Genomic DNA, 25460 nt, shown 5'->3' on the forward strand with positions numbered 1-25460 from the left:
CAACTTTAGACCTAGAATATACAACACAAGCAAGGAAAACAATCTTTATCAAGCCCAAAGGAATAGAAACTAACATGAATATAATCAGATTCTTACTATATTAACGGAGAAACATCATCACTACATGAAGTATCTCCCCTACATCAAAAGCAAACCCTTTCCATCACCTAAACCAAAAGAGCACTTCTAAAACTCCTGCGAGGCTGACCCAATCTCTCCCTTCCCCTTCCCCTGCTTCTTGGGCAACAGGGTTTGATGGATATTAGGCAAAACACCACCATTCGCAATCGTCACCGTCCCTAAAAGCTTACTGAGCTCCTCGTCATTCCTCACCGCCAGCTGTATGTGCCTCGGCACGATTCTATTCTTCTTGTTATCCCTCGCCGCGTTCCCCGCCAACTCTAACACCTGGAACAAGTACCAAAGCGCATCAAAACGACGGAATCAAGAGATTAAAGATTAAGAAACCTTATCGCGACGGGGGGGGGGGGGGGGGGGGGGGGGGGCGAGAAGAGACCTCGGCGGCGAGATACTCGAGGACGGCGGAGAGGTAGACGGGAGCGCCAGCGCCGACGCGCTCGGCGTACTTGCCAGCCTTGAGGAATCGGGCTATTCTGCCGACGGGGAACTGGAGACCGGCCTTCTGTGATCGGGAGACGGACTTGGAGGACTTGGGCTTTCCTCTCCCGCCCTTGGTCGAAGCCGCGGAGCTCATCGCTGCTGTAATGGCACCTCGGACTCGATCTTCCCCTCTTGCTTCGCTTTGGTTTCTGCGTTCGTTCGCCTCGGGCGGTTTGGTTTGCTTGGTCGGAGGAGAAGCCGAGAAGGGAAGGGTAGCGCAGGCCGGAGGGTGAATATGAAAGGGGGGAGAGACTTGACTATGATTGGTTAGGAAGGGATTCGCGGATCACCAGCGTGGAAGGCTCTTTCGCTCTTTCCTTCCTTTCTCCAGGAGTTTTGCTCGGGGTCCATAATACAATTAAAATACCTCTCAAAAGTAAAACATGGGAGACTCTTAACAATAACAAAATTTAATTCATGAAATAACAACGGTGCCTGCATAAATACTATATATACATCCATTATCCGACCGAATTTTTTCGGAGAGACTATCGGGAGAGCTGATAAAAAAGTTTTATCTATATTCGATCGGATTCAAATCAGATAGCGGGTTAAGCCAGACTTAATCCGACACGTTTTCACCTCTAGAAGTTAAATAAGTCGTGACTTCAAGAAACAGGACATTATGTACTCACTCGTGGACTATCTTTAAAATTCTACAACTACACTTATTTATCTTGTCCTTATTTGAAGAGTGTTCTCATTGTCTACTTCTCTAGCCTCCGTTATCACCTCCTCTCTTCCAATCAAGCTCGGATTTGCTAGACTTTTTTACATCCCTAGATATATAATGATAATTGCCGGTAATCCAATTTTGTGCCATGCTCTAATGCTTTGATCAGTGCAAAAAAGAGAGATAAAAGTTTGATTTAATAAACTAATATATTTCACAAGCGATTGAGCTTATGTATGTAAACCCAAAAAAGAAACGATTGCTACAATATTTATGGCATCATCAGCCACAACATTTACTATTTCATTCCCCAGTAATATCAGCATTATACTTATGGTTGCTACATAAACTATGTTGTTCCACAACTGAAATAATATGAGCCGACATATAGTGATAATTATCGCAATTAGGCGAGCACATTTTGTGCGATGCTCTAATGATTTGATTTGTGCAATAAAGATAGAGAGTTTAACTCAATAAGCTAATTTAATTTATATTTTAGATATTTAAATAAATAATAAGATTAATATTTTGACAATATATACAAGAAAACCAAAAAAGACAATCTTTCCAAACTAAAATATAAATATAATAATGTTCTTATTAAATGAACAAAGAACACTATAACTATATCAAAAGAAGAGCTGTTTAGTTATTTATAATATTATTTGTATATTTAAGTTGATAAGTGTAGATATATTTTAGCTGTTCCTAACGCTCTTTCTTCTCCAATCGCATGCTGTCCTGAACTCAGCTCAAGTCTCAAGCCTCGGCCCAACTCGGCCCAACGTCGGCCTACGATTTGAGCTCGAACTAGGCCCACATGGGAAGAGCATACGACTAACTAGAAGAAACAAAACAACCACAAAGAGTTCATCTCTACGCTATCACCAGTTGGGGGCCTGTCTCAGTCCACAGGATGTCAATCCTACTTTCTTTTTTTTGGGTGAAATTATATCTGAAAATAACGGTTAATGTTGTAGGAAAAGTCAACATGACGCAGACTGAGAGTATGCCCCTAGATTTGCTACTACTGCAGATGAAGATGAATTCTTAAGACTTTTTCCAGAATTCTAATACGATAATTAATCTTTATCTTTTATATTTAACAGAAGACATCATATACTTTTCTGTCTCTCTTTTTTTATCTCTCTCAGTTTATTGTATATTTTAATAGGAAAATTAAACAGCCAACGATGTATATATATATATATATATAATCTGGGACATGATTGCCATTTTATGTAACAAGAAGGGTGCATGAGGCAAACCAATCATTATTTAACTTGAGATTACGCCTTGGAAATTGAAGAGAATGTGTGGGTGTGCCCACATGTCGGCGTTGTATTAGAGCAATTAGGCTTTCGATCGTCGTTTTCTCCCTTGTTTGTCCGTCCCCATGCACTCACTCCCTATTCCCTCGTGGAACCAAATAGTCACCACATCAACCCCGGCCCACACGTGCCCCCTCCATCCACATTATTATACGTATATATATAAATATCCTCTCACCTCCCCTCCAATGAGCTTATCCTCCAGATCATGAACTGAATCCAATCTAGAGATCTACCTTCAATACACTCCAAATTACGTACATATATAGACTCAGGCATATATGTAGTAGAAGTTTTCATCAGCACTAGAAGGTACAAACGTATCCCATATATGGAGCTTCATACTTTATGCTTTGGAAGCAATCACACTTCACTACTTCGGTGAAAGATGTGAAAAAAATAAAAACAAAGGAAGCTTAAAGGCCATAGCAGATCTTGCTGGTGATCTACTTGCGGTAATATTTTGCAGCAATCAAGCTACAGATGACCTACAAGGGACAATGATGGCTACCAAAAAATTAAAGCGAAAGGAGAATAAATTAAGACGAAAACCAAACGAAGAAGTATTAAAGCAAAAGAACGTGATTTGACCTGTCCTGGTCATGCATATATCAGCCCCGAATTAATTAATGGGCTTAGTCTTAACATGGTATGATTAATTAAACTTGCCTTTATTACTTCATCAGTTAGGAGTACAAAAGTAGAACAATCTCATCTACTTTAGCTTATTAATTACGTCAATTCACTCCCATGCAACTTCACTAATTAATCGCCATCGGACGTACCTCTAGCCAACGAGAAACCAACAACAAGAAGAAGAACAAATCCAAGCACATAAATCTCACCATATCCTCTCAATTACCTTTCCTCCTCCACTGCCCATCCTAACCATCTCCCTCCACACCCTCCCCATCTCCGCCACGGCGTCCTCCGCCGGCAACTCGAACCTGCAACAAGGGCAAGTGTTACTCTTCCTCAACCACCCCAAAGCGCACTTCCAATGGAAGCGATGCCGGCACGGCAGCTCGCACACGTCTCTCCCTCTCTCCATCTCCTCCTTGCAGACGGCGCACTCCTTCCCTCCTCCCTCGCTCTCCACCGACGGCAGCCCCACCACTGCCGCCGTGGAAGCCTTCCCCCCGGACGCCACCTCCAGAAACCGCTCGCACTTGGCGGCGACGTCGACGTAGTGGCTGACGACGGCCCAGCTCGTAAAGCCGAGGCCGGAGGGGGTGAGGGTGGAATCGAGGAGGCGGTTTTTCACCCTGGAGTGCCAATCGAGGTGGGAATTGGTGGTGGGGTCATAGGAGTCGCACATAGCGAAGAGGAGGAGGGCAGCGTCGAGGTCAGGGAGGCGGAGACGGTGGGGGAGGGGGGAGGAGAGGGAGGGGAAGAGGAGTTGGAGGTGGCGGAGGAGAAGGCGTGAGAGGAGGAGGGCTTTTTGGGGAAGGGATAGGGTGTGGAGGTGGGAGATGGCGAGGGAGAAGTGGGGAGGGGAGAGGAGGAGGAAGGCAAGGCGGGAGCGGAGGAGGCGGAGGTCGGAGGAGAGGGAGATGGCGAGGTCGGAGAAGGCGCGATGGGGGAGGGAGAGGAGGGCGGACATGATCGACTCAGAGGCCGAGGAGGAGGAGGAGGAGGAGGAGGAGGAGGAGGAGGAGGAGGAGGAGGAGGAGGAGGAGGAGACTTCTCCCATTGAGATTGGAATTGGAATGTGGAAAGGAGTGGGAATGAGGGTGGTTTTGGGAAAATTTCTAGGAGTTTTTGGGAGGAGTGGTGATGACTAGTGACTACAAGCGAGGAGGAGGTGGAGAGACCGAAAGTGTACTTGGGATTCGAGGGAATGACAGATGGGTCCCGTGGCATCTCTCCTGTTAAGTTTATGATAGTATTATGTTTGAAACTTCCATTTTACACCTTATACTATGTATTTATTACGATCTACACCTTGATAGGGCATTGTTTGTGATTTGATGAAGTTGTCGGAGTGGAGTTACAAATACGGAAGTAGTCAAAAGATATAATGTAAACCGCAATAAACACGTATGTCAGGTTGCAAAATGAAAAATGCTTCCTATTGTTGTCATGATCCAATTATGATCATATACGTCCTTCTTTACCGTTAACCTTTGCATATTATTATCATTATTTTTAAATTTGTTTCTCCTCGATGATATTATTAAGGGTTAAATATTTAATTATAACTTAATACATAGGACCAAAAAGAATAGATAGAGCAACAGTTCTGGAAGCAAGCCCACACTTACGCCGAGAAGCAGACCGAACAACACTGGAGTTTAAAGAAATTCTAAAAGTAACAAGTACTCATATGCAATAAAAAGTAGAGCAGGTAGAATAATAGCTTTGGAAACAAAAAAAAAAAAAAAGTTTAATAAAAGACTCGAAATGCTGAAAGCTCTTCAATTGATCTGGACATGGCAATAACATACACTTAATTAATTAGATTCGAGTCTAAGCTCTTTTGACATCACTTGAAGACCAAACACACAAAAATTAAAATAAAAATAAAAAGGAAAAGTGAAAGAGGAAAGTAGGGTTGGTAATAGTAACTAAAGCTTCTTAAGTGTAGAGAAATATTTCCTCTCTTTGCTTAGCCACTTGGAGGAGATTTAAATGCTATTTTTTTTTCTCAAACAGATTCAATGCTTTTAGGCTCTGTTTGACAACAACTTAATCCCAAATTTTAATGTCATAAAAACTTGTTGAACTAAAAGAGTGATAAACTCTTTAACTTAGTCCCTCACTCTTTTGTCCCAAAAGAAAAAATAAAAAATGACCAATTTGTTCTTGGTAATATATTAGAATGACCGATCTCTGTCCAGTGTAAATTTAGGCACGCACATTGTTATTTAATTATAATCTACTTAGTAGTATATTAAATTATATTTATTGTAAAAATATTTTAATGTAGAATGTTTATCTATGATGTTATTTATGATGACATTTATATGTTGTATAAATTATGGTGAATTGGATTAAATTAAACTTTGGGCAAAGAATTTTAAATTAATCATGACAAGATTATGTATAATAGTTGTAAAATGAAAATAATTATTTAATTTTAAACCTATTTTTCATATATATATATATATATATATATATATATATATATATATATATATATATATAGGTTATACTAGAAAAAGAGTAATAATATAATTTAATCATTTTTATCTCTTATTCCGACTATGAACCGTCAGTCTATCACAACCAAACATATTATTATCCCATACTTTTATCCAATACTTATCTCAATTTCTCCAACCAAATATCTAAAAATAAATTATGATGAAAAGTCTAGTTATTCCAAGACAAATCCTCATTTTATCTCGATTCTTTTTTTTTTTTTTTTCTTATCCTGGCCCTTTATTGTTCTATAATCTAGGTCAACCTCGCTACGAACCGTGGATCATATAAACAGAAGTGCAGTGCTGTTAGCTAATAATCTAATAACAAAATTTACATTAAGTCTTTACAGAGCTAAGTGGAAGAAGACAGACTCCCTCCTGCCACTCTACTAGTCAAACATTCCTATGACATGATCTTAAGAGCTTCCCTGGTCTGCCCAAGGATGTTAAACACAGTTGCTGCAACATGAGATGGTGTTAAGCCAGCCTCAGCTAATTGATCAGCAGGCGATCCATGCTCGATGTATCGATCTGGAAGTACCAAGGGCCTCCACTGTACCAGAGAAGTTATAAATCAATGTTACTAACACTGCACCAAAGAAAAGGGAGAAAAAAGAATCATATCATAAATTAGTTTGTGAAGGGAGGGATGCTCTCTCTACCTTGACTGTACCATCAAGGAGACCATCAAGGGCCAAGAACTGAGCAACATGAGAACCAAATCCACCAATAGATCCTTCTTCCACTGTGATCAGGACTTCGTGTGATTTAGCTAATCTTCTAATAAGAGCTTGATCCAAGGGCTTGCAGAATCTTGCATCGGCCACAGTAACTTTAAGACCATGTTGTTCCAGAAGAGAAGCTGCAGCCAAGCAGCTTTGAACAGCAGCTCCATATCCCAAAAGAGCCACCCTTTCACCCTCGATTAGTAGCCTGCCTTTTCCTACCTGCAAATGCTTGCTGGTTGTAATTTTTCCGAAGATATGTAGACACAAAAGCTAAGTAGAAATAATGGAATTATGTGCGTACCTCAAGTGGAATCCCCTTATTCCCTGGGGGCAAGGGGACACCAATACCATTCCCTCTTGGATAACGGAAACAAGAAGGCCGATCATCGATAGCTGCTGCAGTAGCAACCATATGAAAGAGTTCAGCTTCGTCTGAAGGGGCCATGACAACCATATTAGGGAGACAAGCCATGTATGTGACATCAAATGATCCACAGTGAGTTGGTCCATCGGCGCCAACAAGCCCTGCTCGATCCATCGCAAATCTCACCGGGAGATTTTGCAAGTCCACATCATGAATTACCTGCATGGATTTAATCAAAATTTTCACTCATACTTCAATAAGCGCATTGGCAAGGTTGGATAAAGTTGCATAAACAAAGAGTTCAGATAAACAGTGCGCAAAAATAGCATGGTGGAGAAAATGACATGCCTGATCATAAGCCCTTTGTAAGAATGAAGAATAAATTGCGCAGAATGGCTTAAGACCCTCACAAGCTAGACCAGCTGCAAATGTGACAGCATGCTGCTCAGCAATTCCAACATCAAAGCACCGTGTTGGAAAGCGGCGGAGAAAGTAATTTAGCCCGGTTCCTCCTCCCATTGCTGCATGAATTGCAACAATATCTTTGTCCACCTCTGCCTCAGCTACTAAAGCTTCAGCAAAGTAATTTGTATAAGATTGAGTTTTAGCAGGGGACTTGAATTGCTTCCCAGTTGCTGGATCAAACTTGGTGACACCTGCATATAAGAGGTATTACTATAAAGCTACTGGAATTTCTCATCATCAGCAAAACCATTCCTCATGCTCAAATAATGAGCTTACAGTATATTATTAGCTTTGTGTACTTACCATGATACTTATCTGCTGCTCTCTCAGCATACGGATATCCTCGACCTTTCTCAGTTACAACATGGATAAGAACTGGACCAGTTGTCTTTGTGCTCTTGACCTCCTTAAGAATTGCAACAAGGTCATCAATGTTGTGACCATCCACTGGGCCAATGTAGTAAAGACCAAGCTCTTCAAACAAGGTCGAACCAGATCCACTGATCATTCCTCGAGCATATTCGTCAACTTTTGCAGCCAGTTCATGCATTGACCCACCGATTTGCTTAGTCACTCCCTAAAACACTTCAAAAAATCTGATTCAGATTTTGCCCAACCAGATGAGACAGGAAGGTAGGAATTAATGGACCTTTTGAATTCTACAACCAAATGCATTTCCATAATTTGCCTTACCTAGTAGATTATAAAGGTGATATGTATTAGGTGAAAAGAGTTGATGTTCATAAAGAAGGTCGAAGAAAATGAGTTGAAGAAACTTATGATTTAATTTTTGGCAATATACGGAAACCAACAAAATGAAAAATTGGCACATAATTCCAGTACTATAGAATCATACTAACATTTTCCTACTGAGAATCACCTATTTTCTTAAGCACAAAAAGTAGAAAAGGATTATTATTCCTATAATCTGCCTTATATATATATATGTATGTATATTAGAGAAAACCCTTAATTGAAACATTAAACATCACATCGTCGGAAGCAGATCATCAAGAAAATAAGAAAACTATCCTTCATAACAAGCTAATGACTATAAATATTACCTTTGCTACCTCCCTCAGTTCTCGTAGAGGCCTGCTGGACTGCAATTTACTGAGGGCACTGCTCAATGCTCCAACTGGTGGAACAGGCCCATCAAGAGTTGCTGTGGGCAGAGAAACCTGTTTGTTATCATTCAGTATGACAATCATATCAGAGTCAAGATACCCAGCATTATTCATAGCTTCATAAGCTTGCCCAGCAGTCATGGCTCCATCTCCTATCACTGCAATCACATTGTTTTTTCTGCCCTTGAGGTCCCTTCCGACAGCCATCCCTGCTCAGCATGAGGCAAATGAAGAAATAATAATATCAATATCCAGCAATTTCAAGAATGGCATGTAGAAAATCATGTCAGCATAATTGGTTCTGATTTTTTCTTTAACATTTTCTGTTTGAGTGCATATAGAGAGGAGAATAGGAAAGCAATGTTACCAAGAGCTGCTGAAATACTGGTGGAACTGTGACCGGTACCAAAGCTATCATGCTCACTCTCCGAGCGCTTGGTAAATCCAGACAAGCCATTGGTCTGCCTCATTGTTGGCATCATATCCCTTCTTCCTGTCAAGATTTTGTGTGGATATGACTGCAAAAAATTCAAATGCAATTCTTTGTTACAGTTCCGTTACATAATTGTGCAAATCTTGTAAGCAGATATAAGGGCAGACTGTTACTTTCTATCATTATAGCATAGCCTAAAATAGTCATCTTTATTCTCTGTCAATAATAATGTAGTTTGTTGATGCAGGAAACATATTGTGGGAAAAGGGAGAGAGCAGAACCTGGTGGCCAACATCCCATAATATCTTGTCTTTTGGGGTATTAAAAACATAGTGGAGGGCCACAGTTAACTCAACCACACCAAGGCTTGATCCAAGGTGTCCTCCAGTCTTCGACACATGGAAGATGACATCAGATCGAAGCTCATCAGCGAGTTGCTTAAGTTCCTGCATAAATTTAAATGGGCACACTTAGTGTTGGCACCGCCAAGCTTATTTTTTGTAGCATCGCCCCTTCTAAGCATTTCAGGGAACATCTGAAAGGCAGTTTCTTGCATTCTTCAGTTTACCTTAACTGAGAGGTTCTTCATATGGATCGGATAGTTGATTGTGTCCAAGAGAGGAGTTGGCGGTCTCTGTGCATGATATTCTCCTGCCTCTGACAGCGATGCACAAACACATGACTTTCTCCTAGGCTGCCAAACCAGAACCCAAAAAAATGTCATTTTTTTCTTCCTACTGAAAACTTACAAATATCTGAATCTAGATCGCTCCAAACACATTAAGGAATGGTAATTAAGTTACAAGATCATTCTAAGATTCCACCTAAACAGCATAAAGCGATGACGATTATAATCTACTACAAAGAAGACAGGCAGAGAGACATAACCTTGGAAAGCCCATTTTGATGCTTGTGGGATTGGAAGTCAACCCCAGCAAGCAATTGGGTAGAGATTGCCGTGCCCTTCTGTTGATGCGAAGCTGGTGCTCCAACAAAATGGTTAGGGAAAGAGAATGTGGAGAGAGCCATGGCAAGAGGTTTTCCAAGTCCAGGAGTGGGAGGGAGGAAGAAGGAAGTTGAGGGCAGTGTGCGTCTAAGGCTCTATAAATATTGGAGAAAAGGAAAACAAGAGAGCACTGGGAAGTGGTTCCATTGAGTGGCTGCTATTAATTTTGTGTAACGCTTTGGACCCCAACTTGGATGCTTCCCCTGCCCATTTCCTACTATCACCTTGCTGCCCCTCCATCCAACCTTGAACACATGGGCAAGTATTGCCGCTCTCCCTCCTCATTGGGCCACATCATCAAATATGAAGAAAGGATAAGGTGCTTTTGATAAATCTGGAGAGAAATGGTAAAGGGTATTAGGAAAATACGAAGGAATACTGACTGTAATGGGCTTTTTGGGCCTTGGACGATCTTTCTTCTTATCTTCCTTCATTTGTCGTCTGAAGTTTTCCTGGTCAAATTAATGGGCGTATTCTCTCTATCGTATCTTATAATCTTCGTCTTTTCTCTTCCCTTTTTTTAGAAATATCTTGTATTTCCATTTATGAAGGATCTTGTTTTAAAGAAACAAGAAATAAATTATGGGCAATACTTTCCCATGAATTGAATCCACAACACGAGTGTCATGAGGAAGCAACATGTATCATAATTCACAAAAAGATATAATGTACTGAATAATAATAAATAAAAATATATATATACGATCATAATGCACTAAATACTAATAAGATTAAGGGTATTCATAGCCAATTAGGATGAAAACGAAATAGACGTAAGAGAATTGGCATGTATACGTGGAAGGTCCAAATCCAATAGATTTAGACAAAGAAAGTAGAAAAAAAATTAAAAGAAAAAAAGAAAAATTAAAAGAAGCAAAGACTAAACCAGTCAAATGCGTGTCACCTGCACGTACAACAAAGGAAAAAAAGGGATCGAAGCACCGACACCCCGACAGGGAGGAGTAATTGGACGATGATGGTGTCTTAAGTCTCTTAAAAGAGTCACTAATTAATTAAGTCAAGTTATGGGTCTGGGTCTAGCACGTTACACGTCTGTAACTGCGAAGTGGGACGGTCGAATGTGCTCTCGACGTGCAAGCACAGGAATTGTCTGGGTTTGGACTTTGGAGCACCCACTAAGGAACCAATTCATTCGACGCCACTTCTCTTTGCCTTCCACCCACCGCACTCTCCAACAACATCCGGTGACAGTGTTGGGGTACATTGAAGAAAAATTAACGTTGCAGAGTTAAGTAGAGTTTAAAGAAATATGGCAAGTTCGTTAGGAGTTTCCAATGGTATCTCGTGCTAAGATTATCTTGTCCCCCCTGGAGATTCCACTAACGAAGTGGAGAGCACATGCATGACTCTGATCGAATCCTATTCATTTGAGAAGCTTAAGTGCACACTCACGAAGGACGTCTAGAAATAAAATGCTGTGCCGAAAGAAACAGTAATGCTTAGCGAGTAGCAACGTTGGCATCACCATATCTTCCTCCTGATGAGAATAAGAAGAAAATCGCGTAATCCACTAAAAGGAAGGCAGAGAGAGAGAGAGAGACAGAGAGAGAGAGAGAGAGAGAGACCATGAAACTTTTCTACCAACACAGGAAGAGAGCCAACAAAGGAAATCGATCTCGTTCAAATTTCATTTTTTTTTTCATTCTAAGACCCCCTTTCTTACAGGGGAGGTAACGAACTTTCTAGATGCCCTAAGGAGATCCTTGGCTGTAAAGGGGGAAGTCCACTCAAGAGACCCAGCCAAGGATGAGGAATCTGTTCCAAAGCTACTACTACCATCTTGCAGCCCTGGAACACGGACGCCTCCACTCACAGCCGGACTTGCAGTTTTCCCGCCCATGAACATGGTTGACCATGTGTCGCATAGCAAATCACGATTCATAGACGGCTTCAACAGTGTTAAGTCTAGGCTCCAATCTATGGAGGTGTAGTCAAATGGCATCAATCCACTGGAATTCCAATCGACGGGCGATGACGCTGATAAGCCTGAAGAGCCACGTTGTGTGAACAGCCCAAGTGATGACGGCGGAGCAAGTGAAGACGGTGGAGTTCCTGCAGAAGGCCATGAGCCACCCCACCTGGTTGCAGCAGGCTCTATGGGATTTGAGACAATTGTTTGGAAGTGACTTTGCGGGACAAGTTTATGTGCGACTGTAGAACTATTTAAGCCCAAATTTGGAAAATTGTGCAACATCCCGATCCGCCTCTTTGCTTCATAGCTAGATATTCCATTCAAATACCATCCTGTGGATGATGGTGGCGAGGCACTAAAACTGTGGCTTGTGGACGGGAGGTTCTGCTTGGCATTTATAGATTGTGGACGCTGCATTACAACAATCGGCTGCATGTTAGTCTTAACTTCACTCCCTGTCACCACATGCTGTGCTTCTGGCTTCATCAGATGTGCTGCTAAAGGAGATAACAAGGACTCTGAAACCACTGGAGTGGAACTGCCACTCGACCGCCTCTGCTCTAGGGTTCCAGTGACTTGCTGTCTCCCCAAGTCTGGCTTAAGTGGTTCTCTCCTTAAAGCTTGTGTATTTTTATTTCCCAAATCCTGAGATGCAGTTCCATTTGGTGAAGACTTCTTGTAGTCAAAATCTCTTTCTTCTCTTCTCTGATGTTGGGTCCCAATCAAAACAGTTGCCTTCACCTGAGCTCTTGCGGTTGGGTTTTCAGCAGTCGCGACCACCTTGTTATTAAAAGAACCTGGATCACCTGATTCTTCCAACTTTGGTAATGTAGCTGCTTGTTCTTGTTTTAGTGCCTTCAAGGCCTCTTCAGCCTTGATCAAATCACCCTCAGTTGCAACAACAGCTCTTTCAACCTCTTGTTTTGTGCACTTGAATCTAAACTCCATGTCCACAATCTTTGCAATCTCATCAGCTATATCAATTTTCAAGTTCACTCCAGATGGCACATTCTGTACAACCTGCTGCTTATTATCTTCGCCGCTTTCAAAGAGCCATGCAACAGCCTCCTCAAGACGGCCCTCATTCTGTATAAGAGCCATAGTTGCCTGCTCCGAGGTGAAACCCATTGCTACAAGCTGCTGAGAAAGTGCCTCCAGTTTCCTAGACATGAGATACCCTCGGCAACGATCATGTAACTCCTGTGCACGTTTCTCCTTCTGGCGCTGGTGCTTCCTTTCATTTTTTTGCCGAATCTTATCACGCTTATCGGTATCACTACCTGGAACAGATTCAACTTGAGGTCCAGTGCTACTTGTCTTCTCTTTCTGATCTTCTGACTCACCGGAGCAACTATCATTGTTGGAAGCACAGTCAAACTCCCCTGCTGTACCAAGCGAACTACCAGAATGCTCCTCTGTCTCATCTATACTTCTAAATCTGCCAGTGTTCTGGGTAGCTAGCGAAGAGACAGGTGCAGTTTCAAATGTAAGGAATGTACCAGAAACTGGATTATATGCACTTGCAGGTGCACCACTTCCAACATTAGCAGGAATTGATGATGGTTTTAAAGCAATCTTAGGTTGTTCTTTTGTTACAGCCTTTGCAGCTGACCTGTCCTTAGATTTGGATTTGGCTGCTGGAGACATTTCAAAAAACTGTTATCACAGTAGTCTACCTGAAAATTGAACAGTGCAAACCCAATACTTAAAGAGTCCAGGACAACCATTAAATAATACAATCAGACACAAAAGGCACTGATTTTATTATCAAGACATCTACACAGTCACAATCACTAAAGGAAGAACCAACCAGGAGAAAGGCACTGGTTTTATGCAATTTGCAGGAGTTCTATCATCTATGCATGTTCAATTCATTTTCCCAGCCAATTTTTTTTAATTGTAATACGTGCACAGATTTTCAATTTTGACGAAAGTAGAGTGAGACATGAATTGAAGGGATTCAGTAGTCAAATACAAATGCTCAGTGCATCTAGTGACTTTTTTTAAAGGAAAAATTCAAGCCACATTCAACTGGTTGAAGCAAGCAGATACATGTGGAGAAAAGGTTAACAGCCAAAATTATGGGTACAATCTGACAATGTAAATAAAGATTATAATCAAGACCGTGGAATATTTGAATTTATACAATTAAAACCAGTTACGTAACAAGAAAAATGCAAGTTTTACAAAGAAACTCAGGCATCAATGTGCATGCAACATATATTTTGCTGAGTGCCTATATAACAATTAAAAGCTTTTTGTCCAAAACCTATACTTTCTAACTACATATCAGGTTATCCTGATAAATATAACTTCCAAAATGGATGGGAGACCAAGAAAAGAGATCCAGTAAATCAACGTACTGAACTTCTAATGTTAAAACATTGGATCAAACTTTCTGCCTGTACTGAACAGTGAAAATTCACCCCTCAGGTCATTCTGGAGCAGGGAAAAGGGAGAAGAATGGAAGAATGACAAGTTCATCAGTATCAAACACTTGAAAGAATTTTGGAGTTCAGATAAAGATATGTATGGTTATGAAATCATGCCAAAGAAGATATGGTGGATTGACTGGTCGCCGATTACCAAACAGGTTGTAAATGAACTTGTGGTCAAGCTTAGATCAGGATTTCTACAACAATGCATATGCTAATGTAGATGTCCAAAAGACCAAGAAAAATATCAGGGAAAATTAGCCATCTATCTGCCATACCATCAAACAATTAGCAAATGACCAAGGAAAAATGGCATGAAAGTGTCCAAGAAGCAAGGATGCACAAAGATTGGGGTCTCAATATTTTTATTGGGCCTCCATTATAGTGCATGAATAGAGAAACCAAACAGGCAATTGACACAGGATCCAAAACAATTTGGTCATGAGCAAATGCACATGCCATAGCAAAAGATAGATTGTGTAATGTAAGAGATGACACATGTGATGCATAGAAGTTGGCATGCGATGCTTGGCTTGATGCAACTTTGGCACTAAGGTGCCCAATCGCAAGGGACAATATGCGAGAAGACTTACCTATCCCTTAATTGAAAGAGAACTTTGATTAAACACAAAATAAATATACCGCACATTGTGAAAAGCATATTCTAACTATGAAACATTGATACAGCATTTACCCTCCCAAACACATACCGGATTCAGACAGCTCCAATACACATTCGAAAACATATCATATACGGCTACCAAGTATCCAACTTAAAAAAATATGAATTAATTATGGATACTGTGAGGATATGGCTTAACATGATGGGATATGGCTGAGGGATACAATAATGTAAAGATTCACTCATTACATGTTTAATGGGTTATGTTGGTCTCTCTTGCGCCACCATTGTTAAGGAGATAATCTTGCCTCTCAGTGGAGGTTTCGAAGGTGAAGGCTGATGTTGGAAAGCAACCGATACAAAGCAGTCACATAATGTTGTGACTTACAGTGAATGCTAGATTTGTTATTCCATTGGTTCTATGCCAAGTGATTTGTTATTTCCTCTGTGCCTTATAGTGAATGCTAGATTTGACTCTCTGTTTATAAGAACAGAATACATTCAACCATGTAAAACAGTGCAAGATCGAAGGACCAGGAGATCAAAAGTCACGCATCTATAAACCCAGGTAATGGCCAAATCTCTAGTAGAAAATGAACCAACAATTTCGAAACATGTATATACCCCCAATAGTATTCCATAAGTCTAAGAAGCTCCGACTCGCTGAATTCTGACCTCAAACACCAAGATTAATCACTGCAAAAACGTACTCTTGCTTATCCAATACACCAAAGATCGTTAACGGACCTTCAAGTATACCCTCAGACCAAACATCTAATCCGAACGAATCCTCACTGCACGCCCACACAACACGGCATCAAACCTTTAACAGATCGGCGAACCCCAAAAGCTCCAAATCCAAACCTTACCCAAGATCCCCACCAAATCAGCCCGAGAACGACCTACCGTACCAAAATTAGATCAAAACTAACACAAAGAACACGAATCCCCCGAACCAAAGAGCAACATCGCGAGATCGAAGAGGAAAGGTAGGGCAATGCGAAAGCTAACCTGGAATCGACGAATCAGATCGGAATGAAGCGGCGGCAGAGGGTCTTTGGATCGATCGGAAGGGATTTAGGGTTTTGGAATCGGAGGCGGGAAGGGACACGAGCGACGCGATCTCTCTCTCTCTCTCTCTCTCCTACCGTCCTCTCTCTTTCTCTCTCCACTACGGACTCGAGGTGAGTAATTAGTCGGATTCAAGGTAAAGTTTGAAATCCAGTTGTCTCTAAATATGGATCTCGGGTCTTATTGGAATACTAACCAGAAGGCGAAGGTGGTTGAACGTGAACTCTTACGATCGCGTCTGTTGCGATCTCCTTTAAAATTATATATATATATATATACTCTTTAACTAATTAGAGATTATAACATAAATCGTCTATCTATATGTATATCTAACTATTCCATCTATGAAGGCGATCAAATTTTTATGCACATCTATCTGCCATCCAGCATGGCATCAACGTAGATTACAACTTACTTACTCTTGCATATATGTTTGAATCTCACATAATTGAATATATTGTTTGGCCAGTATAATTACATTGGTCAAAAGCTCTAATTATGGTCCTTTTGGCCGCTTTGATGCAAAGGAGAGCATCAACATTTCGATCTTGTATATTTTAGACTATTATAATTTTGCCCAAAATTATGTACATGAGAATCATACAATTAGATCGAATTTGATTAAGATTGTCAAATCCTCATGTTATATGTATCTAAATTTTATGTATAAATATATGCAACAATTTATGAGATGTTTGATAAAATGTATTAATGTTAAAAAACTTATATATACAAGTGATTTGAAAATTTAAATTAAAAATTTTTAGGTTTCAGTAATTTGCTCGAACAACTTTACGAATGATATCGAGGAATTTTCACTAATTATATTATTCTGTGAAATATGGTTAGAGATCCTTTTGTTTTATTCTTAAGAGATATTTATATTATCTTAGGGAATATTCGAAGAGGCATTATTTCTAAGAGAATCTTATAAAAAATATTACATCTTTATCTCTAAGAGATATATAAAAAAAAATTTAATCTAAACTAGGAAGCCGTTTATCATTATCTTTATATCATCTTTTGGAGGCCATTAGAGAACTATGTCTCAATGGTTATAGAGACAGAGATCAATCTCAAATGTGCTAAAGTTTAGAAATCTACTACGGAAAGTTGTGTATCACGGGATCTAGCGAGCAAAGTTGTTACAAATTAAACCGTGAAGATCGATAGGTAATTTATAAGCTTCTTATTATCTAATATAAGTTTTAATGATCAGTTTTGATTTTGAGTTTAGATCAATAGATGTTTTTCACGCTCTATTAATCCATATTTTATTATTAATAAAAGCATATGATAGAGGGTATATATTAAATTATTTTCTAATTAGTATCATAACATATTTAAAGATTCATAATTTTTTGTACTGTTGATGCATAAATGAACCCGTATGATTATTTTAATAAAGGAATTATAACCCTTTTATTCCGTGCAAGTGGAATCCTGCTTTTCTACTAGGGTGGTCCAGCCGAGTTCAAATTCGTGTGCTATATTATTTAATAACTTCAAGGACTATTTCATGGTTGCAAATTCCAAATTTAATGAATAATACGAGTAATTATGCAAAATTCACTCCTAAATCATTGTCCAAGTTGATTGGTTTGATTTTTAACACCCATTAGAGGAGCTTTCTTCCACAAGAAATCAATAACCACACTATAATCCAAAAGCTTATAAGTCATTAGATAACGAATTAATAATATAAAGAAGAAAAATAAAGCCGACACCAACTTTTTTGTGTATGTATTTTATTTGGATACACGAAAGCTATGAAAACAGAGCTTGTCTTTTCTCCGTGAAATTCTATGCTTTCTTCCATTTGGTTCCTTTTCTCTTGAAGTGAACTATAACTACGCCAACTTGATGCAGTAGTGGGCGTGCTTACGAAGCCTTCGTCTGTTTGTGACCAGGTCGGCATTCTTTCCGTTCGCTTTCTCCAAAATATTATGAGCATCTCATTTGTTTCTCTCTTTACCCGCAGATTATTCTCTTTTAAGGAGATAGGTTTGGTTAAATCTCAATCGGCTTCAGTTGTTTCTCTCTTGCGGTTGTATCTGATTTTAAGATGCTGTAGAAAACGTAAGATAAGATTTATTTAGAAAGAAGCTTATCCTTGATCTCAACAATCCTACTTCACATACAATCAGATTCTATGGCCTATTCTGATTAACCTCACGGACAAGTAAAAACATTCTACGGTTTTGAAGCAAATATGTTACTTTATGTAGACTTTGGTGGATTGCTACTTTACAGAACTTTCATGTGTTAATGTATAATAGTGATCCAGATAAGCATAGTTTTTGGAGTTAGATTATTTTTATTATTTGAGTATGTAGTCTCTTGATAATTTTAGCTTTCTCTTGCTTTGTTTGGACATTCGATCTCTTGGTTCCCAATGTTCGGTTGTTTTACTATGTGTTAATCAAGTATTGTAGTTCATTTTCTCTCGCATATAGAATTAGCATTTTCATTGTACTATTGTCTTCTCCACAGCTCGAAATGGAATCTCTCGACTGTAATGAGAGCGGTAAGTCTCAAGTTCTTCAAGCAAAATATATCTTGGGGAAGAAACTTGGTATCGGATCGTTTGGTAAAGTGAAACTAGCACAACATATTTTGACTGGGAAAAGGGTTGCCATTAAAATTTTAAATCTCCAAAGTTTGAATGAAGTTGAAGTAAAAAGAGGTAAACTATTGAGATCCTTAATCTCCAAAATATGTAACATGATGTTTATAAGATGTAACTGATCTCCCTTTTCACTTTCAGTCAGATGTGAGATTGAAATAATGGGAAGGCTTTCACATCCTAACATCGTTCGCCTTTATGAGGTTATAGAAACAAAATCGAAAATATATCTTGTAATGGAGTATATGAGTTGTGGAGAATTATATGATTATATCACTGAAAGGGGCCGACTTACGGAGGACGAGGCTCGCTATATATTTCAGCAGGTAATCGGCATTTTAATTTTATCTTCATTAAGAGTAGTTTGCATTATTTTAGATTGTAGGAGTTGACTTACAAGCTCTATAGTTTATACAATGAACTTTATAGCTATTCATATCAATACCCTATTTGTGGTCTTGGAAGTTGGAACTAATGTTTGTAAGCATGTACTGATTCTATATGTTCTTTGCATGGCACATACAGCTTTTGTCACAGATCACCTCTCAATTATTACACTTCACTCATAGATCTGAAGAATTATCTTTCTGGTCTAAATCATCTTGTTCAAATTCTGGTTTCTTAAAATCTGAAAACTTTCCTTTCATTGAAATAGATTATAGCTGGTGTTGAATTTTGCCACCTAAACAAAGTTGCTCATCGAGACCTGAAGCTAGAGAATCTACTAGTGGATTCCGAATGCAGGGTTAAACTTGCAGACTTTGGCTTAAGCAATATAATGCGTGATGGTTATTTTCTTAAGACATGCTGCGGAAGCCCAAATTATGCTGCTCCTGAGGTAGAAACAGACCTGTACAAGAGAGTCATGCACTTATCATTCTAGGTTTGTTATGCAATTGTCTTACTTGATGATATCCACACTTCCAGGTCATCTCAGGTAATCTGTATATTGGCTCTCAGGTTGATGTATGGAGTAGTGGGATCATCTTATATGTTCTTCTTTGTGGAAGGCTTCCTTTTGATGCGGATAACTTTCCCAATTTATTCAAGCAAATAAAGGTGCAGAACATGAGATATACCCTTGTTGGTTTATTTTACATGATATCTCTTTGTTCATTATCAACTGAATGGAAGTGGATAACAGGAAGGACTTTACACTATTCCACATCATGTATCACCGTTAGCAAGGGATTTAATTATCCGGATCCTTGTTGTCAATCCAATAGAACGGATTACCATTCCACAAATCCGTGAACATCCATGGTTTCAGTTTAATCTTCCACAGTGCTTAACTGTCCCAGCTGAAGTAATGGAAAACATATCAAAGAAGGTATATGTGCTGCTCTACTTATTCTTCCTTCTGCTTGTGAGGTGGATATTTCAATAGTTGATCTGAGGCATTTATGTTATTAATTAAAAATTCCAATATCCAAGTCTGTTCCAATCTTATCTCAAAAGACATAATGGCTTTCCTGTTTGGTCTAGATACTTCAATAATACAATCATTAATTAAGTTCTAATAGGTTGACGAAGATGTACTGCAAGGTGTGATCAGCCATGGCTTCGATCATTTTCATGTTATCCAATCCCTAAAGAATAGAATCCAAAATGAGGTATTATGAACTTCACTTTCTTATGGTTCTTGTTTTCACTGTATATGTTTATTTTAGATGAAATCTTGTCTCCTGCAGGCAACAGTGACTTATTACTTACTACTGGATGAAAAGATTCACGCTTTCGGAGATTATGATTATTATAGTTGCCAAAATGGATATGTAAGATCTTCTTCAGAATATGTAACCTCAATGTCTTTTCATTGACATTTCAGTTTAGCATATCCTTTCTTTCAAAACTAAAATTGAAAGACTACTTCTTTTAGGCTATTCTATCTAGATATAGTTACACCTGCAAAAGAAAAATCCGTGAAACTCTACACATGTTTGTTAGGGTAGAAATTCGCCATCTTGATCTTTGTAGATGCTAGATATGATAAAAGGTGTTTGTAAGACTGGTCGTTGTAGATTGAATGTGTGCCAAAAACTATGTTTAGACAAAATGAAAGTACCCAACCTACACTAATCAAGTATATGCTACTTGCTGAGCTTATTAAGATACAATCAGTTTTTACGGTATAAAGCTATAAATGAGAAATACATTCAGGCATTAGTACTCTCATAGCGAAGGCACTGTCCTTTCTTATACACCATCTGTTATGCACATGCACAAGTACCCTTTATTTTCTTCTTTCATGAATCTCGTTGTCAAATTGTTAATAACTTCATATTGTATTAAACTTATCAGGATTGTAACACTTCAAGAAGCCATCAATTAGGAGGACCAGCTAAAATAACCTGGAATAATCTGCATCAGTGGCAGCGACATCTTTACATGTGGGACGGAGCAGTATCACAGAAGATGCAAATTCCTGTCAAACATAAATGGGCAGCTGGAGTCCAGGTTATATTCTCCTACTAAATCCCAATTTATTCAACATACATCCTTTTACCGAAATGGCAGGAGTAATCCATATATTGATAGTTGGTCATCGAGTGATTGACTACAGTACTACATTAATGCCTAACGACTAATTGAATTGACTCTGACAGTCATCAGCTGATCCAAGGGGCATTATTACTGAGGTTTTGAGAGCCTTTCAGATCCTAAATGTGCGCTGGGAGAACATTGGGGACTACAATATGAAGTGTAGGTGGCTCCATAATGCAGGTAGCAGCCCTCAAACTAAACTCTCCTTGGATATGAATCAAACCCCTAGCAGTAGTGAAGATGCTCTCAGTGATGTTGCTGATGCTGATTTAAAGTCAGGAAACAATCTTGAATTTGAAGTTCAGGTAAGGAATTTTGTGTGGCCATATACTTCACTTCATTGTTAGATTTATTTATGAAGTACTCAAGTTACATTCATATGCTTCTCTTGAGAAAAGCTTTATGCTGAGCTACCCAATGGCAATCTTGTTTTCTTTTTTGGGCTTAGTATCAGTTCTCATAGCAGATCGATGGCAGTTGCGAAAATAATAAGTGGGCTATAGAAGCATCTGGGAGTATGATATTTTGAAATCAAATAAGAAAGGATTAGGATTCTGAAAACCAAAGGATTATATTACAGACTCATCTTGTGTCTTCCTCATTATAAATTTACAACGAGTCATAAGAATCAATCATATTTGCTCACCTTATAATCTCTTTCCTTTTCTATTTTCTAAAGGATAAGGGCTATCTATGTTCTTACATGTTCACTATTTCTTTCGCAGCTTTACAAGGCTCCTCAAAAGCTATACCTTCTTGACTTGCAGAGAGTCCGCGGCCCACCGATTCTTTTCCTAGAATTTTGTCACTCATTCCTTTGTCAGCTTCACCTTCTGTGATCCATTCCTCTTATGTTAAAGACTTAAAGGGCATTTTGGGACCAAAGTTTTCTGTCGTCGTTAGTTTTTACGTGATTCTAAACTATAGCAACAGTTTTGTATACACTAGTTTGAATATCTTATACCATCTTGTATGATATACTCTTTGCTCTCTCTACTTCATTACTACTGGCCTTCTTGTTTTGATATACTCTAGCAGCTATGGTATTGGGAGGCGTTCTAAGACTCTCTCATCCATCACATATTTTATTTGATTATGAGTTTCACTAAAGATTATATTATATTAATTGATGACGAGAAGAGATTTGAATCCCTTTAGTCAAAGATGATTCTATTCCGAAAAGAAAATTTATATTGCCATTACTGTTCTCTTCTTATTTTCAGATGAACAGTTTAAACGTGAGTACGGCGAGAACAAAGCCGCCTCATATATCACCTCTGTTATAATTAACTACAAATAATTTAAATAAAAATGAAATAATATCATTATAGTTTTTTTTTTGGTTAAGCAGAGCAAAAGTAGTCAAATCAAAAGCTTGCGGCAAAATTAAGCAATAAGATTCTCGTCGTCTTCCTCCAAATCTGAAATACTATCACAAGTTAATCCTACGGGTCAAAACCGTCGTTCAAACAAGTACACATCATAGATTCATAATGACCCTACCAGCCGTCGGATGTCTTCCTCGTCTACCGCCACGTGGCGCTTGACCCGCCGCTTTCCGACGTTCCCGTGCCACAAGTCGAGAGGAGAAACGCTATAAAGATTTCTCCCTTGAGAATAGCGGAAGAGGTGGGTAGCATGGGTTTCGTTTCATCTTGTTCGGTTGCTTTTATTCTCGTGCTTGTCTCTGCTTCCTCGCTCGTCTCTTACGCAGCGTTAGGGTTCCGGGGAGGAGAGGAAGGAGAAGAGGGCGGGATCGCCATGGCAACCTTGGGAGGGATAAGAGAGAAGGAGGGGAACAAGAACAGCGCGGAGATCGAGGAGCTCGCCCGCTTCGCCGTCGACGAACACAACAAGAAAGAGGCGAGCCCTTCTCTTTTATTTCCTCTGTTCCTTTCCCTTTGTTCCCGATTCCTTTTTAGATTTAACTTCCCGCTTGCTTGGCGATCGCGTGATTTGATCCAAAACAGTATCTTAGTCTTACTGCGAAAAATTCCCCCTTTTGATAATTCTTAGCACATTTGTGTTCAATTTTCTCAGTAAGACTAAAACGTTGGAGGTGAAAAAAGAGGAATTTTTTAGAGAGGTCTTGATTTGGTGTGTTCGTTGTTCTTGCATAGAATTCCCTGCTGGAGTTCGCGCGGGTGGTGAAGGCAAAAGAGCAGGTGGTTTCTGGCACTCTGCATCACCTTACCTTGGAGGCAATCGATGCAGGGAAGAAGAAGCTCTATGAGGCAAAGGTTTGGGTCAAGCCATGGCTGAACTCCAAGGAGCTCCAAGAATTTACTCATGCGGGTGGCTGCACCTCTGAGAGAGGTACTGCTAAACTTATCTGATCAAATTTGGCGAAATTTTTTACTTCAGTACGTAAATTTTATAGTGAAATAGGTAATTATAGATAGGTTTCTGTACAGTAAGGTAGATGATCTCCGTGCTGTACTAAGACTATCAGAAAAAAAGCTATAAAATAATCTTTTCTAGGTGGACAGTGAATTGTGGTATAGCAATCAGAATTTGGTGAGATGATCTAAATTACAAATTTTGATTTTTATTCGTACGAATAATCAGATAACTCCTGACTCTTACAGCAGCTTTACGTAGTTAATCACTTGATACTTCACTGAAGGAACCAATAGAGCAGGTTGCTTCATGCTGATCCATTAATATCAAGACCAAGATTGATCATGGTCATTTATTTATTAGTAGTACTCATGTTTGAGGAATTGCATAAAAATTGAATCCATGGTCGTTTATGTTTTTGAGCATATCAAACTAAGGACCAGCTAACTAAGAAAGATCGAGGTCTGCTTTGATCGAGCTAGACAGTTTAGTAGGTCAAGTTTTGAGAGCCCAGCCACGACAATAACCTCATCCTAAGAGTAGGTCTCCAGCCCCCTTGTAGATGGGAAATTACTGAACCTGATTTATATTTGTCTTCATAGTCATAAGTCATAAATGCCGAACAATTTCTGAAATGTAAGCGATTACCGTGTCATAGCTCCTCCAAAGGTTGAAAACATCATTCTAAGACCAGCTGATAATTTACCAGTAAACAAAAAGTGCCCACTCTCCCGCTCAAGCATAGCATTCTAGCATAACGAAGAAAAAGATGTTGCAATTTTTCACTGCGCTGCAACTTCAGTTACGAGGGACCATAACCATTTCAATTGTCCATTTTTGAGGCTTGTCTTTGTACCTTTTTATTCTGGCTCCCATTCTCATAATGAGCCGGTCATATGCCAGATGGGCATGAATCTGGATTACACCTTGTTCCTGCTAATGACCCTGTGGTCCAAGATGCAGCGTATCATGCTGTCAAAATCATTCAGCAGAGATCCAACTCACTGGTTCCATATGAACTACTGGAGGTCCTCCATGCAAAGGCAGAGGTTGGCCCCTCTCCTTTTTGTTCGGCTTATGTTTGTTTTTCGCTCAATCTTCGTGGTGGGGAAGATTATGCACTCTTCTTGATCTATTTGAAATTGTTGGGCCATGACAGTTCTCTTACATTCGTTTAATTCTCACTTCTCAGGTGATTGAAGACTTTGCCAAGTTCCACATGCTTCTTAAAGTAAAAAGGGGAAGCAAGGAGGAGAGATTTAAAGTAGAAGTACACAAGAACCGTGAAGGGACTTTAAACCTGAACTACATGCAGCAGGAGCATTTGGGTTCCGGCAGACAATAAGTTAGAATTCGGACTAGATAGTAGGATGCAGTGTCTTTAACACTGGTCTCTTGATTCATATATCTAACATAGTAGAATCGAGGACCTCGTATGGTGATATTATAATCTGTGGCAGTAGTAAACTCTTCTCCTGTTTGGAACTTTGTATACGTAAATGATGATTTCGAGTACTATCTTCCTCATAATACCTGTTGGTGTGACCTATAAATGCTGCTCATCTTAGTGGCAGCCTTTTTTCTCTTTGATTTCTTGGTCTCTATTCAGTTTTGATCCTCAACGAGACGTATTTGGTTACTTCCATTTGATTACACTAAGAGAAATTTATTAAAAGCACTATGCATTTTTTTTATTAAAAGCACTTATCCTTCATCATGTATTTTACTTCCAATGTTTTAAGAACACTCATTGATAACACTCTTTGAGTTAATATGTACCTAATATTTATAATATACAAATAAAAACATTAAAAAATATTTATTGTTCTAAAAGTTCAGGGAAAAAAGGACATATTCTAAGTTTTTGTAATTTAAAATTTTAAGTCTATTGGTTTATTATATATATATATATATAAATAATTTAGCGTTAGGATATTTGAAGGTATTAAATAGTAAAAATGCTTTAGAATTCATTTTTACTATTTTTTTATT

At 39.1% G+C, this 25460-nt stretch overlaps 6 protein-coding genes across 11 annotated transcripts; 2 read left to right on the forward strand and 4 right to left on the reverse strand.

The window, feature by feature from the left end:
* Positions 1-19: 19 nt before the first annotated feature.
* LOC140765176 (histone H2AX) lies at positions 20-957 on the reverse strand. The gene is made up of 2 exons (XM_073104122.1): positions 518-957; positions 20-408 (listed from the first exon to the last, which is right to left on the reverse strand). The coding sequence occupies exons 1-2, from the start codon at positions 713-715 to the stop codon at positions 187-189; spliced, it is 420 nt and encodes a 139-aa protein (XP_072960223.1). The 5' UTR covers positions 716-957; the 3' UTR covers positions 20-186.
* A 2344-nt stretch (positions 958-3301) lies between these two features.
* LOC140765715 (E3 ubiquitin-protein ligase SGR9, amyloplastic-like) lies at positions 3302-4671 on the reverse strand. Its single transcript, XM_073104929.1, has one exon. It carries the CDS (start codon positions 4319-4321, stop codon positions 3470-3472), a length of 852 nt encoding a protein of 283 aa, XP_072961030.1. The 5' UTR covers positions 4322-4671; the 3' UTR covers positions 3302-3469.
* A 1389-nt stretch (positions 4672-6060) lies between these two features.
* Positions 6061-10104, reverse strand: LOC140765689 (1-deoxy-D-xylulose-5-phosphate synthase 1, chloroplastic). Its single transcript, XM_073104891.1, has 10 exons — positions 9780-10104; positions 9460-9585; positions 9173-9337; positions 8826-8976; positions 8396-8667; positions 7635-7908; positions 7215-7522; positions 6804-7085; positions 6437-6721; positions 6061-6327 (listed from the first exon to the last, which is right to left on the reverse strand). Exons 1-10 carry the CDS (start codon positions 9918-9920, stop codon positions 6178-6180), a joined length of 2154 nt encoding a protein of 717 aa, XP_072960992.1. The 5' UTR covers positions 9921-10104; the 3' UTR covers positions 6061-6177.
* A 1367-nt stretch (positions 10105-11471) lies between these two features.
* LOC140765358 (uncharacterized) lies at positions 11472-16085 on the reverse strand. 3 transcript variants are annotated; one of them, XM_073104410.1, is made up of 3 exons: positions 15899-16085; positions 15635-15789; positions 11472-13506 (listed from the first exon to the last, which is right to left on the reverse strand). In XM_073104410.1, the coding sequence occupies exon 3, from the start codon at positions 13475-13477 to the stop codon at positions 11558-11560; it is 1920 nt and encodes a 639-aa protein (XP_072960511.1). In that variant the 5' UTR covers positions 13478-13506; positions 15635-15789; positions 15899-16085; the 3' UTR covers positions 11472-11557. The 3 variants fall into 3 exon arrangements, with proteins under 3 accessions (XP_072960511.1, XP_072960510.1, XP_072960509.1); XM_073104409.1 differs by having other exon boundaries at positions 15512-15789; XM_073104408.1 differs by lacking the exon at positions 15635-15789 and having other exon boundaries at positions 11473-13506.
* A 1666-nt stretch (positions 16086-17751) lies between these two features.
* On the forward strand, positions 17752-22608 carry LOC140766114 (SNF1-related protein kinase catalytic subunit alpha KIN10-like). Of its 4 annotated transcripts, none has more exons than XM_073105550.1 (11): positions 17752-17868; positions 18452-18644; positions 18726-18910; positions 19240-19422; positions 19512-19643; positions 19729-19914; positions 20108-20197; positions 20276-20359; positions 20886-21041; positions 21191-21433; positions 22480-22608. In XM_073105550.1, the coding sequence occupies exons 2-11, from the start codon at positions 18458-18460 to the stop codon at positions 22516-22518; spliced, it is 1485 nt and encodes a 494-aa protein (XP_072961651.1). In that variant the 5' UTR covers positions 17752-17868; positions 18452-18457; the 3' UTR covers positions 22519-22608. The 4 variants fall into 4 exon arrangements, with proteins under 4 accessions (XP_072961651.1, XP_072961648.1, XP_072961650.1 ...); XM_073105547.1 differs by lacking the exon at positions 22480-22608 and adding an exon at positions 21854-22124; XM_073105549.1 differs by lacking the exon at positions 22480-22608 and adding an exon at positions 21854-22124 and having other exon boundaries at positions 19545-19643.
* Positions 22609-22738: 130 nt separating this feature from the next.
* Positions 22739-24983, forward strand: LOC140766115 (cysteine proteinase inhibitor 12-like). The gene is made up of 4 exons (XM_073105551.1): positions 22739-22991; positions 23249-23444; positions 24372-24517; positions 24661-24983. Exons 1-4 carry the CDS (start codon positions 22767-22769, stop codon positions 24811-24813), a joined length of 720 nt encoding a protein of 239 aa, XP_072961652.1. The 5' UTR covers positions 22739-22766; the 3' UTR covers positions 24814-24983.
* The last annotated feature ends 477 nt before the right edge of the window (positions 24984-25460 follow it).

This window comes from Typha angustifolia, chromosome 8 (genome assembly GCF_048772165.1).
Source record: "Typha angustifolia cultivar Huaian chromosome 8, ASM4877216v1, whole genome shotgun sequence".
Classification (NCBI taxonomy): Eukaryota; Viridiplantae; Streptophyta; class Magnoliopsida; order Poales; family Typhaceae; genus Typha; species Typha angustifolia.